At 36.5% G+C, this 12,743-nt stretch overlaps 1 protein-coding gene across 1 annotated transcript; it reads right to left on the bottom strand.

Annotated features, from left to right (window-relative positions):
- LOC18781361 (tRNA (guanine(37)-N1)-methyltransferase 1) lies at positions 3,506-8,923 on the bottom strand. Its single transcript, XM_007214563.2, has 9 exons — positions 7,877-8,923; positions 7,084-7,182; positions 6,616-6,735; positions 6,354-6,520; positions 5,740-5,810; positions 5,325-5,467; positions 4,550-4,661; positions 3,981-4,093; positions 3,506-3,883 (listed from the first exon to the last, which is right to left on the bottom strand). Exons 1-9 carry the CDS (start codon positions 8,918-8,920, stop codon positions 3,740-3,742), a joined length of 2,013 nt encoding a protein of 670 aa, XP_007214625.2. The 5' UTR covers positions 8,921-8,923; the 3' UTR covers positions 3,506-3,739.

The following is a 12,743-nucleotide window of genomic DNA, read 5'->3' as shown; positions in this document are numbered from 1 at the left end:
TTGATTATGATGATCAGGTGGTGGGTGTGGAGGGTGTACTAACAGTCCAACCCTTAGTGAAGAAACTGCCTCTAGCTATATAGCTCTCTGGCAATCATATTGTAGAGCAAGATATGGCTATTAAGAAAGTGAATCTGATGCCTCTATATGGTACAGGCTTAGGCTTGCAATGATGTCTTCCTCTGTATTACTATTACTCATACATGTGTTAACATCAGAAAGCTCTCTGATGAGACTACATGTTATTAGATAGTAGCTAGGGGCTTTTGAGTTGGGAACAAAATTGAAAGAAAACAGACTTACTCTAACTAGTAATTAATGTACATTTATCATAAAATGTTTAAAGGAGCACCCTTGATTGCTAACGGGATCTAGCTCAATGCAAAAGAGTCTTAGACTTGCATACTAGTAGTCTCACGTTCGAACCCCCGTAACACCCTCTTGATTTAGAGTAATTAATCATTTCGAGCTTCATAAAAATAAAATTAGAAAAGAGTTGAGTTAGAATAATTGGGTTCATACATTACCATGACAAAAAAGAAGAAGGTATTTGTGATATTAATAAACTCCTTTTGTGGGAAAAATATTTCAAGAACAATAGTTCCAATGTGAACTCCAACCCCTAAATGATATTGATTTAGTTTCTTTTTAAAATATTTAAAAAAAATCATATATAATTAACAAACCTAACCATTGATGATTCAAATGCATAATGACAAAAGGGGGGGACCAAATGTTCTAAAGGAAGAAACTCTCTTTCTGGGCCAAAAAGTAGGTGTTGTTTCTCCAAAGACCGTCAATACATTAGTCATGATGCATGCTTTACTAGCAAATGAAGATATATAGCATAAAATTAATTTTGTGAATAAAAAACTATGATCCGCCGATCATTGGAAAATATATAGTAGAAAATTAATATTGTGTTAAAACCTCCGATACGATAAATAATTAAAATATAATATTGGAATACAACCACGTGATATAACTCGTTAAAACGAAGAAGCTCAATACGAGACTTCACCTAACTAGCTAAAACTTAACAAAGACATTCAAGATTAGCAACAACTACCCAGATTTTTTTTCTTCTTTTCGTTCACAAATAACATCCGAACAACATTGATCTTCCTTCCTTCTAATCATACAAAGCAAAGTGTAAATGAATGAAACACAATATTTTTGTACACAAATTAAGCATGTTACAGCGACATTACGCACTTTCTTTGGTCAAGCGCCCAAACCGCGTGACCAACCAACGCGTGTCCATATAACCATCTGAGGAAATACCGTCCGTTCCGGTCCATAGAGGACCACCGTAGGCGTCTGTAGGGTATGGTAGGGTGTACAAACTCGCGCCGTCCTAATCCCACGTAACCTCGTGACAATCTCTCCAATCATCACCTTCCACGTCACCCGACGGGCTCCACTTTCCTTTTATGGAATTTTCTCTTCCTTGGATTTTTGGACCGTAAAGAGCGAATCGAAATTTAGGCCCCTAGGTACTATTCTATTTGTAAAAGGATCTCCGTTGTGGGGTCCACAGCAGGTGGTCCCATTCTACGTGGTAGGTGGGGGCCCATAACATGGGACGGTTGGTGTGTTTTTTTTTTTAATTTAAATTTTTTAAAATAAAACGAAATCTGATATAAATGTTGTGTTTGGGGTGTTTGCTGGGTTTGGATAGACATGGTGGATTATCGGCGTCTGGTGAGCAGATTGTGCCCCTGCATAGAATGATCGAGAGAGGAGAGGATGCGCCCACATACACAATTGTTGCTTTGGTTGAGGACCACTTCACACGTGTTGCTTCCACTATTTTTTTTTTTTTAAATTTACAAATTGTAAACTAATCTAATGTACATGGAGGAGGATTGAACTTGAATGCAAGAATATTGTCACACTGAATTAACTAACTGACCTAACTCGCGTCTGTTATTGCTAAGCATTAATGTGTTTTTTTGTGGGCCTATTTAGTGTAATTTTCCTAAGCAAATTGTCTTGAAGATAGAAGTGGTAAGAAGTTACAATACTAGATTCGATTTGGACAGAAGTATTTAAAAAATGATCTAAATTTGAGTCATTTGGAATCCATTAGATTCAAGGAGCTGCAATTTAAAACATCTTAAACTCCCTTTTAAGTTTTATGGTAATAAGAAAAATATGCAAATGTGCATATGAGATAAATTCAAATGACCTTGTGCTTATAAAGATTCGAACCTAAAACGTCTATATTTTTACCATCTTCACGAATTACAACTTTAATCAAGTTAATTGATGAATGTTAACAATGCCAATCAATACCAAATTGTTGAGATCATCACAATCCCATTTAGATTTTACTTGGTAGGTATAAAACAATTGGACTCAAAGGGCATTAAAGAAAGAATTGGTAAGCAGTTTGTGTCCTAGATGTTTCCTAGTGGTTGCTATAAGGAAACCAGAGAAAAGAGCAACTGCTAGTTCTGGCTTTATGCAACTTGTGAAAGACCTAACCATTTTTGAACAAAATAACCACACACACACCAAAAAAAAAAAAAAATCCCTCCATGCCCCACCCTTACATAAAACAGGACCACACAGGCCACAGGGGAGATATAATTATTTAGATCTGAATCTGAACTGAGATTTGGTCTCTTTCTCTGATGAGTTACTTTTACCATATTGCCCTCAACTACCATCCTGAAATGGGCAAAATGTGTCCCATATGGCATGCATGGCCCAGTGAGGCAGTGGTACATGCAGATTTAGCACGTCTTACGCTGGGATAGGATTTTGATGGAGGGACCAGATGAGAATCATGCTGGGGTGGGGTGAATCTGGGCCGTTCAGGGAAGACAAATTTGTGCAAGAAATATTCGGTTTCTGTATGGCATTTATGTACACTTGGGTGAATTTTGCATGCATCAAGAAGTCGCTGTCATCTGTTATTTGTGTTGGCATTGCGAGATTTCTGTACAAAACGAAAGACTCAGACTTGAAAGCAAGATATGTCTAGCTAGAAGCTAGGTGCATATAAAACACAGACGCTTTTATTTATGCAACCCCACCATACAAAAGGAATTAAATAAATGGGAATCCATTCTTTTCTTAATTATAAGTTTTTTTTATACAAGCGATAATCTATTTTAAACTAATCTAAATTATGGACAGAGGATTCGAATTCGGGTACAGAATGGGAAGGACATCCATTCTAATCAACTTGGCTAAGCTCATGTTTACAAGTTCTTAATTATGAGTTTTTGTTTGTAGTATTTGCTTATAACAAAAGGGGAAAAGGGAAAAACATATATAAGAGATTATAAACCTTGGTTAGGCAAAGATTTTTCTCCTTTCTTTCTCCTAATTTGGAAAATGACCCACACAAAAGGGAAAATGTCTGCTGCGTTGAGACTTTAAAACAGAAATCAATATGGCAGTAAGATTCTTTACTTCTTATCTTCTTCTTTTCTCTCTCTTTATTTGGTATACGATCCACAGAAAAAAAGGAGGTTTCTGCTGCAATAGAGACTTTGAAACAGAAACCAACACCAATTAATTTCAACAACTTACAGGGATAAACAGGAAAGTGGAAATGGAGATGACAAATTATGATTTCCAAATGGTGGGGACCAAAGAAATATGCCTCAAGTCAAACCAAAAAGAAGAAAAAGCAAAATCCCTTGAGTTTGCCTAGAGAAATATATTTACAGGTATAAAATAAAGTGAATGTACAAAACTGGAGAGCTCACTTCTTTATCTATGTTTACATATTCAAAGTAGGTTTTGCAAAAGCGACACTCTTAGGGAGGATGAATGAGGCACACAACATCCATTTTCCTGGTGCAACAAGGCGTACCCTACGCATTTCTACATCAACTGCCACTTCTGAAAGTGCAATTCTTATTCTCTGCATTGATTAACAAAAAAAGACGTAAAAATGGATGAAGGAAAAAAGTTTAAAAATTAACTGAAATTCACAAACACGTGAGTATTCAGCAACGTACCTGATGAAAGTCAAACTCCGGATCTTGAGCCTTGGAGAATCCATAAACATGGATCATTGGCAAGGTAAATACTTCATCCATGGATCTGTCTACTAATATTCCTCGAAATGCATCTGTCCAAAGAGACAAAATCACACAGAGAGAGGGACAGAGAGGGTTTAAGTATTGCATAGCAGCAGCAATCCAACTTTAACAACTTCAGAAACCAACTGATTTACAGTTAACTACTCTTTCACATATAGCGAACAATAGTGACCATCAACTAAGGTGTCCCTTCCTTCAATAGGTTCCACAAATATAATTCTCTAAAAAAGACAACTAAAGTCTAGCAAACGATACCCAACTAACTAAAATGTGACCCAATCCCCTAAGAACCAGGTGATCGCTCTGTTTAGAAACATATAATTAGTGAGTTTTGCCTTCCCATCAATCATGTATCATTAATTGCATGTGCACGAGGACAAACTTAAACTATGATGAAGTATAAGTGAGCAATTACACAAACCAACAGTTCAAAGGATGAAATTTACTTGCATTCAATAAGTAAAAAGGGAATAAGTCCAACACACCTAGATACTCTGCAGCGTCATTTGGCAAATTCATTACCACATGAGTTATGGATTTGGCTTTATCACTTGCAAACATAGCATTGATGAACCTCCTTCCATCCATGTTAAAGACCTAGTGAGTGGTAAACACATCCTTAATATGAAGCATATCATTTTATTCTTCACATAAAACATCCATCTCATTAATTTGTTAATTGGCGCTTTGAACAACCCATGCTAGGTATGGGGTATGGGAAGGGAAAGGTTACTGCCTACACTCACCCCTTAAATCAAATAGATATAATTATAATAATAAAACTTTGATCCTATTCATGAAGAGTCTAAAATAACAATCCAAGAAGAGAAAGTTTGAAACAATTTGGTGATTGTTTGCAGTTTACTAACTCACAAAATCTGGCATGTTATTAAAATTAGTGAATTTATGATACAATGAATTCAGGTTTGTCCTTTTGCATCAACCAGAACCATTCGTAGCAGTTTAAAGTTCAAGCACTACAAGAATTTTATTCAATTTTTAGAATAGATTGTGCTTACTAAGATCTGCATCAAATAAGCCAATAAGTCTTGCACCATCAATCAAATTAAACTCATTATTTTCTTCGATGCAAATTATACTCGTCATTGGTTAGAATCATATCATGCTTTGGCTTTTTGTTATTCACATAACCTCTTTAGCACCCAAAAAAGGAATGGTATTGTATCTCGACCAAAAAGAAAGAAAAAGAAAAAAGCAACTGTTTTTAGATACAAACAACTGCAATTAATTCTTTCTTACCTTAATTTTCCTTTCAAGTTTGTTGAGAACACTATTTCTTTCCAGATATTCAATTGCGTGGGGATTCAAATCATTGGCGTATACTCGTTTTACAATCCTTGCTGCAGACATTGCTATTGGACCAACCCCAGAGAAAACATCACCTGTCAATCACAAAGAAATATAAGTACATGAAAGTAAACAGCCCAAAATCGATACATTAAAATTACAGGAGGTGAGAAAAGTAGAACTTCTTTTCCCAGCATTATTTATTTATTTTTATGAGACAGTTACATATTGTCCCCCAACAATCCCACCCCAAAACCACCCGGACGGACACCCTTCCGCAAAAACAAGAAAAATTAAAAGTAAAATTGACCATTATCAAAGGTCCATAGAGCACACATTTATCTTTAAAGATAAAATAAGGACATACACACAACATCATTGCGCGTAAAGCTGTTCAAAAGCCTTTGTCTTTCAGTTGCAAGCCTGGAATTCCAATACCTGCACAAAAGAAACATAAGAAAATCCTTGCCAGTCATTCATTTTCATAAAATAGACAACAGCCATTGCTGACAGAAAAAGGAATGAGGAAACACAAAACACAAAGTCATCAGACAAAATGTCGGGACAGTGATTCTGGTTGACATTCATTACACCTCTGAATGTCTTTTTTCCTTTTATTCACAATTATGAAGTTCATGAAATTCTAGTCAACTTTTATGTATAAATGAGCTAAGTGTCCAATAAAACTCTGCCCCTAAGATCTAGAACCAAACCAACTTTGGCGTAGACTGCTCAAGCCAAAGTTCCATATCAAATTGGTGTTCACAACATCCTGATCCCAACTATCTTGTCCCATGTGCATGAACAAGGATCAAGCACAGTGAAATAATAAAGTCAAGAGATGGGAGGGGAAGAGAATGTTATCAACAAAATAGCCAAAAATTTCCACACAATGGCATAATTAGCATAGAACTGATCAGTTTCTGTATTAGTAAAACAATTACTCAAAAACTCAAATGACTTGCAAGGTAAGGAACATACACTTTTGCTAGATCAACCTGAAAGCGCAGCCCATTTTCAACTACTGTAGTCACAAGGGAATGATTCCCAGATAAAACCTCAAGTTGCATTGTTCTGTAGTCATTATCAATGGCATCAATTTTATTGACAACAGTCTGAATCTTTGGCTTATGTTTATCAAGAACCACCTGTGTATAGAAAATAGTTTCCTCCCCTGATTAACTAACACAATGATCAAGCAGAAAATTGTGAAAATGGAAAAATCACTAGATTCAGAAAGCACCTTTGCTATAAGCTTTTTGTATGGTAAGTGCTCATCTCTCAGGTTTAGGTGTGCAATATGCCCAACTGTTTCAAAGGCTGAAGGAATAGTCATTCCTTCGGGAAGCAAAGCCTCCAATATCTGCCATAAAACTTTAAAATCATCAATATTTTGACCTTTCAGTATTCCTTGGTGCATCAAGTTTAATCAACATACACGTTTAGTTATAACTTCCACTACTTGAACAAAAAGTGTTCCAAACTCAATCATGGAATGGAAGAGGGGGCACAGAAGCTGAGCTTGAAATATTTATCTGATACATAAAAGGTTTGGGGCTGGAAATAACCAATGCATGATTTAAAAGCTCACAATAAATCCTTTAAATGAGGAAACTAATTAGCAATGAACTTTTTTTAAATATGTTTTTATAGTTCAACTTGGTGCAGTGTATGATGAATCGGTATACTGCCACGGCATATCTTGAAATACCTCATTCATCTGCCAGTAATCATAAAGTAGAGTTAGTTTGCACCTCACAAGCTCCAAAGTAGGGCACATACTTTTCCCAGTGTTTTCTTTCATCAGCACCTAAAGGATAGGGCAAGAACATTAGAAAATAGATATGGTGTCACAAGCCATTGGAATATAGGGTCATAAAGGAAAATGGTCATATGATGCACAAAAACCTACAGAGAAAAATCATCCGCATACAGGAAATTGTATAAATATTGATTCCCCTGTCTGGTAGATACACCAGTTCCGTGTTTCACAAAAGCCTTAATTACTATTTCTACAGCTATCATGTGTCAATTCTCACCCCCAAGATAATTATGAATCTAATGGGGTCTTCCATTTGGAAGTGCCACAATTCACAACTCCCGTAAAAGGATCAATACTAACCTTAAAATAGTGATTTTAGAAGGCTGAGGCATTACACATTAAATTTGGAGGTGGATTGCTCTTTTTGTCTCCAACTGAATGAGAGTACCACCTCCCAAGTTGAGAAATAGTGCATATCTTGCAACAATCAAGAGCAAAAATTTTGCTAAAATTCTTTTCATGAGGTTCCTAACAATATTAAGAACCTCCCATATGCAACTCACTCTGCCCACGAGAATGCTTTACATTTTCGATGATGAGCCAGGCCTATTAAGCAAAGGCAAAGCAAGTATCTATCTTTTTCTAAGACAAAGCCTACCAAATTTGTAGCATATTCCATCACATAACAACAATTGCTAGATATTACTGGAAAGAAAATCGCAATTATTGGTCAAAACAACACCTTGATTGCCTCAGGCAAGTCCTCCACGCTTCCATTCGCGCACCGCTCGTCCAATAGCAACAAGCGGGTCGAACCCCTCCATTTCTTCCTGCCCTCAAACTCATCCCCCAACAAACCCTTCAAGTCTTCCCCTTCTTCTTCTTCATCATCCACAACCTCTAGCACTGAGAACTCACCCTTCCTCAATCTCTTCTTCCCTTCACCGCCTTCATCTTCCTCATCCCTCCTCTTCTTCCTCTGGTTCGGCCTCGACATCTTCGCAAGGTTCCGAAACTTCACGTATCCACGCGAATCGAATGTCTTTGCAAGCTTTTCTCTGTAAAGCACAGGACTTAAAAGCTCACCATCACCCTCGGATTTTCCGTACATCCGGCGGTTCAACGAAACAAGGGCATTTTCGTCATCGGCTTCTCTGCTTGGATTCGCCAGAAGCTCAGCGAGCTCTTCTTCCACTTCGTCTCCGGCGACTCTGGCGATGTTGCGAATGCGAGGCCAGTTCAGCAAGTGGCCCCGGAGGCGGCTCTCTAGGGCAAAACAGTCTTTTGCAGGGACCCGAAGCGCAGCAATGTCAAAAACCCTACTGAAGCTTTCTGCGTTGATTAAATTCTCTTCTTCTTCTTCATTTTCTTCCTGTAGTTGTTGACGGTGAGCGGGTTTGGTGAATCCTGTGATGGGAAGTTGAGATTGGGGAATTGTAGGGTTGGTACCCTTGTGGAGGGAGGGTCCATAGAAGAAGAGATTTGGGTCTGAAATCTGGGGTTGAGTGGTGGTGGTGAAGTTGCAGAGGGAAAGGATCGTTAATTTCTTGGGGAGCGAGGATATTTTGGGAAGGAGGATTATTGAGGGGAGAGTGGAGAGGAGAAGAGACTGAGGTCTGAGAAAGAGCTTGGTCACCACCATGTTACAGGTGCTGTGGCTGAGGATGGTTGATTTGGGTTTTGCCGGGAAATCAGGCCCCATAAGGCTGTCGGAGGGTTTAAGATGCTGTGCTACGCACGTGACCTTGGCATTGGCAATAATATTTTGGAGGTTTTTATACCACATTATTTTAAATAAATAAATTTATAATTGCGTTTCACGAATTTACCCCAAAAAAATCACCAAAAGGCACTATCATAAAAAAAATAAAAATAAATAAGTGCACCTTTATTTTTATTTTTTGTGAAAAATATGAAATTTCATTGATAAACATAATTAATTACAAAGAATTAAAACCATCTAAGCCCTCTAAATAAGGAGGGTAAGGTCACATCATCAAAAATTTTATCTAATGTTTATTTTTAAATTCAATATTAAATTTTTTAATATGTTATTTTATTTAAGAACAAATATAGACTTTATATGTGTCACATCATCATTTACAGATTTTCTAAGGACCGATCGATAGTCACATTGCAATAATTTCGAAATGTAATAAAAGTGAAAACATGGATACAAACATACATTATGTGTGGAAAGCTCATGAAACTATACTGAAATTGATACCAGATTTAATTACATCACAAACCAACTATACAAACAAGACCAAATGCAACGACCAAAAAAAAACTTAGTCATTGGCGGTGAATCGTTGGAGTGTGTCTTGGTAGCAATCCTCCGAGGATGAATTTCTTCTTGTCAACCTTGTTTGTTGAACTATCTCCAACACCAGTCCAAAGAGGCACACTAAAGAGCCACATGGAAGTGCATAGAATGGCACACATCTTACCATAAAAAATCAAACCCAACAAACTCATAAGCAAGAAACACAAACTCGTAATCGCTTTGTAACATCCTCTTGTTCTGTTCCTTTCCATGTTCATTACTTCGTGCTCTTTTTGTCCATGCCCTTCTTTGAAACCCTTTGAATCATTAGATTCAAACGACTTATTGGCTTTATCAGGGGAAAGTTTTGGATTGGCTTTTGAACTGTTGGAACTTGGTCGAATGATTTTTTCGGACAAATACCTCAAATTGGCTTTTAAACTACGCGTCGAACTTGATCGAAACGATTTAATTCTCTTGGACAAGGACCTGCTTGATGACCGAGATGAAGAGTTTGATGAAGATTTAGTGAAGATAGAAGAATTATTAGTTAAAGAGGAAGAAGTCTTGGAGACTATTCTTGGGTCCTCTTCCTCGGGCAATTCTTGATTATACTTTGTACTCTCATTTCTTTCCAAAAATTTTCCCTTCTTTCTCAGTTGAATCTTCTTGGCCTGTCAATAAAATATTAATTACTTGTAAGAATTAATAAGATCATGAAAAAATTAATATATTCATTCATAATAAAAATGTAAAAAGTTATTTCATACCGATAATTTAGGGTATATTTCATGGTAGTTTTAGTTATGGCAATTTGATCATGTAGTTTGTTATCCATTGCAATTCAAGGAAACACTGAAATTTCCGTTCAACTTCGTGATGGAATAAGCACTTGCCCCCACCCCCTTGCAAGGGGCTTGTAACTCAAGTGGTTAAGAGAATTTACCCATGCACCCAAGGTCCTAAGTTCAACTCCCCCCTTCCCCAATATCGCTTGTATCAAAAAAAAGCACTTGTCCCTCACATGAGTGGGTGTTTTGGACGAAAATGTTCTTGGATTGCAATAAATATCAAACTACACATGGGTTAAATTGTTATAGTTTAAACCATAATGACCAAAGTAGAAATCTGACCAGCAAACTAGAGAGAAAAAAAAAAAAAGACTTTAAGTAATTGAACTCTCATTTGTTGTAAGAATTTAAATATTATAAAAATAATAATACTAATAATAATAAACTAACCAAAGATGTCCCGAACAAGGCCGCCTTCCAAAAACGAGATAATTTGCGTCGTCCTTTATTTGTCTGATATCGACCGTCGTCTCTCTCTTCATTTACTTCATCATTATCTGGCAACGGCGAAACCATTGCCTTTGGGAGCACCACATCTTCCTTTTCCTCTACGCCATCGTATGGAGTCGTTTTGGAGATCATTCTTGGGACATCTTCCTCCGGCGATTGTTGATTATAACTTGAAGTAATTGAACTCTCATTTGTTGTTGTGCTTGCAAAATTTTTTCCTAACTTTCTTTTTTGATTCTTCTTGACCTACAAGATATGCATGCAATATTAATAGAAAGGATCAATAACATCATGACATGAACAACAAAATAAAGATTTATATGACCAAACTGATATATACAAGTACTACGTATAGACACCTCTACAATTTCTCATTTTATCTAAATCTAGTTCCGCCCCGTATTTGAAAAAGTTTGCTTCGCGTAAGATGCTAGCTTTCTAGAGTTCATTTATGCTTACGAGTTAGGGTGATGTTTTAGAGTTTGTGGGATTAGCTAGGGTTTTGAGTTAGGGCTCGTCCAATATAGGTCCCTACATTTTCTATTTCCTAGACATATACCCATCACTCTATAAATCTATGTGTAAAATTCAATTTCAAATTTAAATGACCAGTAGGATATAAGAGGTCATAGTATTCCTATGTTTTTACATCGTTGTCGCCAAATTTCATATTTTATTTCTAATTTATTTCAAGCAATTGTAATTAATACTCCCTATTAATAGCATATCAATCACCCCATCTCGTTTGATTGTCATTCCCTCTAACATATAGCCCCTAAAATTGCAAACCAAAAAAAAAAAAATTGTAAATTATATATCCAATAATGTACCTACGAAAAATACAAATATAAATATATACGTATAAAAATATAAAAAATTTACAGAAAAATAGGTAGACAATAATCTATAGAAAATATATATACAAAATAATTTATATATATAAAAAAGGTAGATTATTACAGAAAAATAGGTACAAAATAATTTATAGAAAATATAGATACACAATAATTTATAATAAAAAATATATAGGTAGATTATTGTCCATGAAAAATCTAGGTACAATAAATAAAATTCAAGTTCTAAAATAGGTAGATTATTATCCGGGAAAGATGAAACAAAATTTCAAAAGGCAATAAGGAAAACTGCCTTTTTCGGCCAACACATTGTTGACTGTATTAATGAATTTTAATAATAAAATGGATAATTAATTGCAGACAAAATTTTATAATAAATCAGATATTGAGCTTAATAAAGTAACTTGATAAATTGGATCCTAGTCATGGGTTTTTACTTATAAAAATTGGGTATTATTTATAGGAACAAAAAGTGAAGGGTTGCAAGTAAGGTAAGTTGAATTTGAGGGGTGTAAGCCAAATTTACTATAATTTTTGGGGCGTTTGTTTGTGCAGCATTTATCCTCTTTTGTTTTGTATTTTTGAACTCGTTGATTTTGTTACCCTTTTGAGCTTGATGCTTTTACTGTCTTGCGTACGTATTAGCTGCGTTATTGGAATTTATATACCTAAAAATTTGGCACAATCACGAAAGTGTGGGGGAAAAAAAAACCATGAAGGATAATAGAGATTAAAACAAAACAAACCAGTGATGTTTTGGACAAAACTGCCTTCAAAACTTGAGAAAGTCCACCTCGTCCTTCATTTCTCTGTTGAGCAGTGCGACATTTATCTTCATCTCCTTCATTATCAGACGTCAACGATGACCTCACAGACACCACCTTCGGAAACGCCGCGTTTTCCTTTTCTCCCACACCAACATACGTGAAGGCATCCGTACCACATTGTTCCTTTTTGTCAGAGCCACCGCCGGCCACGTCACCAGATCGAAAACACAAGAAGAAATTCATAGCGCTCTTCTTCTTCTTCCCCCTCTTCACTCGGGTCGAAGCAGAATATCCATCGGCAGTGGCTAGTGCATGGGAGGCGAAGGGCGGCGTGGATTTCGCATTGCATGGCGCCGTTGACATGGATTTCGGGAAGGAGGGAGGGTAGGGTGCGTATGTTTGTCAGCCGAGAAAGATGGGG

This window comes from Prunus persica, chromosome G4 (assembly GCF_000346465.2).
Source record: "Prunus persica cultivar Lovell chromosome G4, Prunus_persica_NCBIv2, whole genome shotgun sequence".
Lineage (NCBI taxonomy): Eukaryota > Viridiplantae > Streptophyta > Magnoliopsida > Rosales > Rosaceae > Prunus > Prunus persica.
Note: the sequence above shows the minus strand (reverse complement) of the source record. Positions and strands in the feature narration are given on the sequence as shown.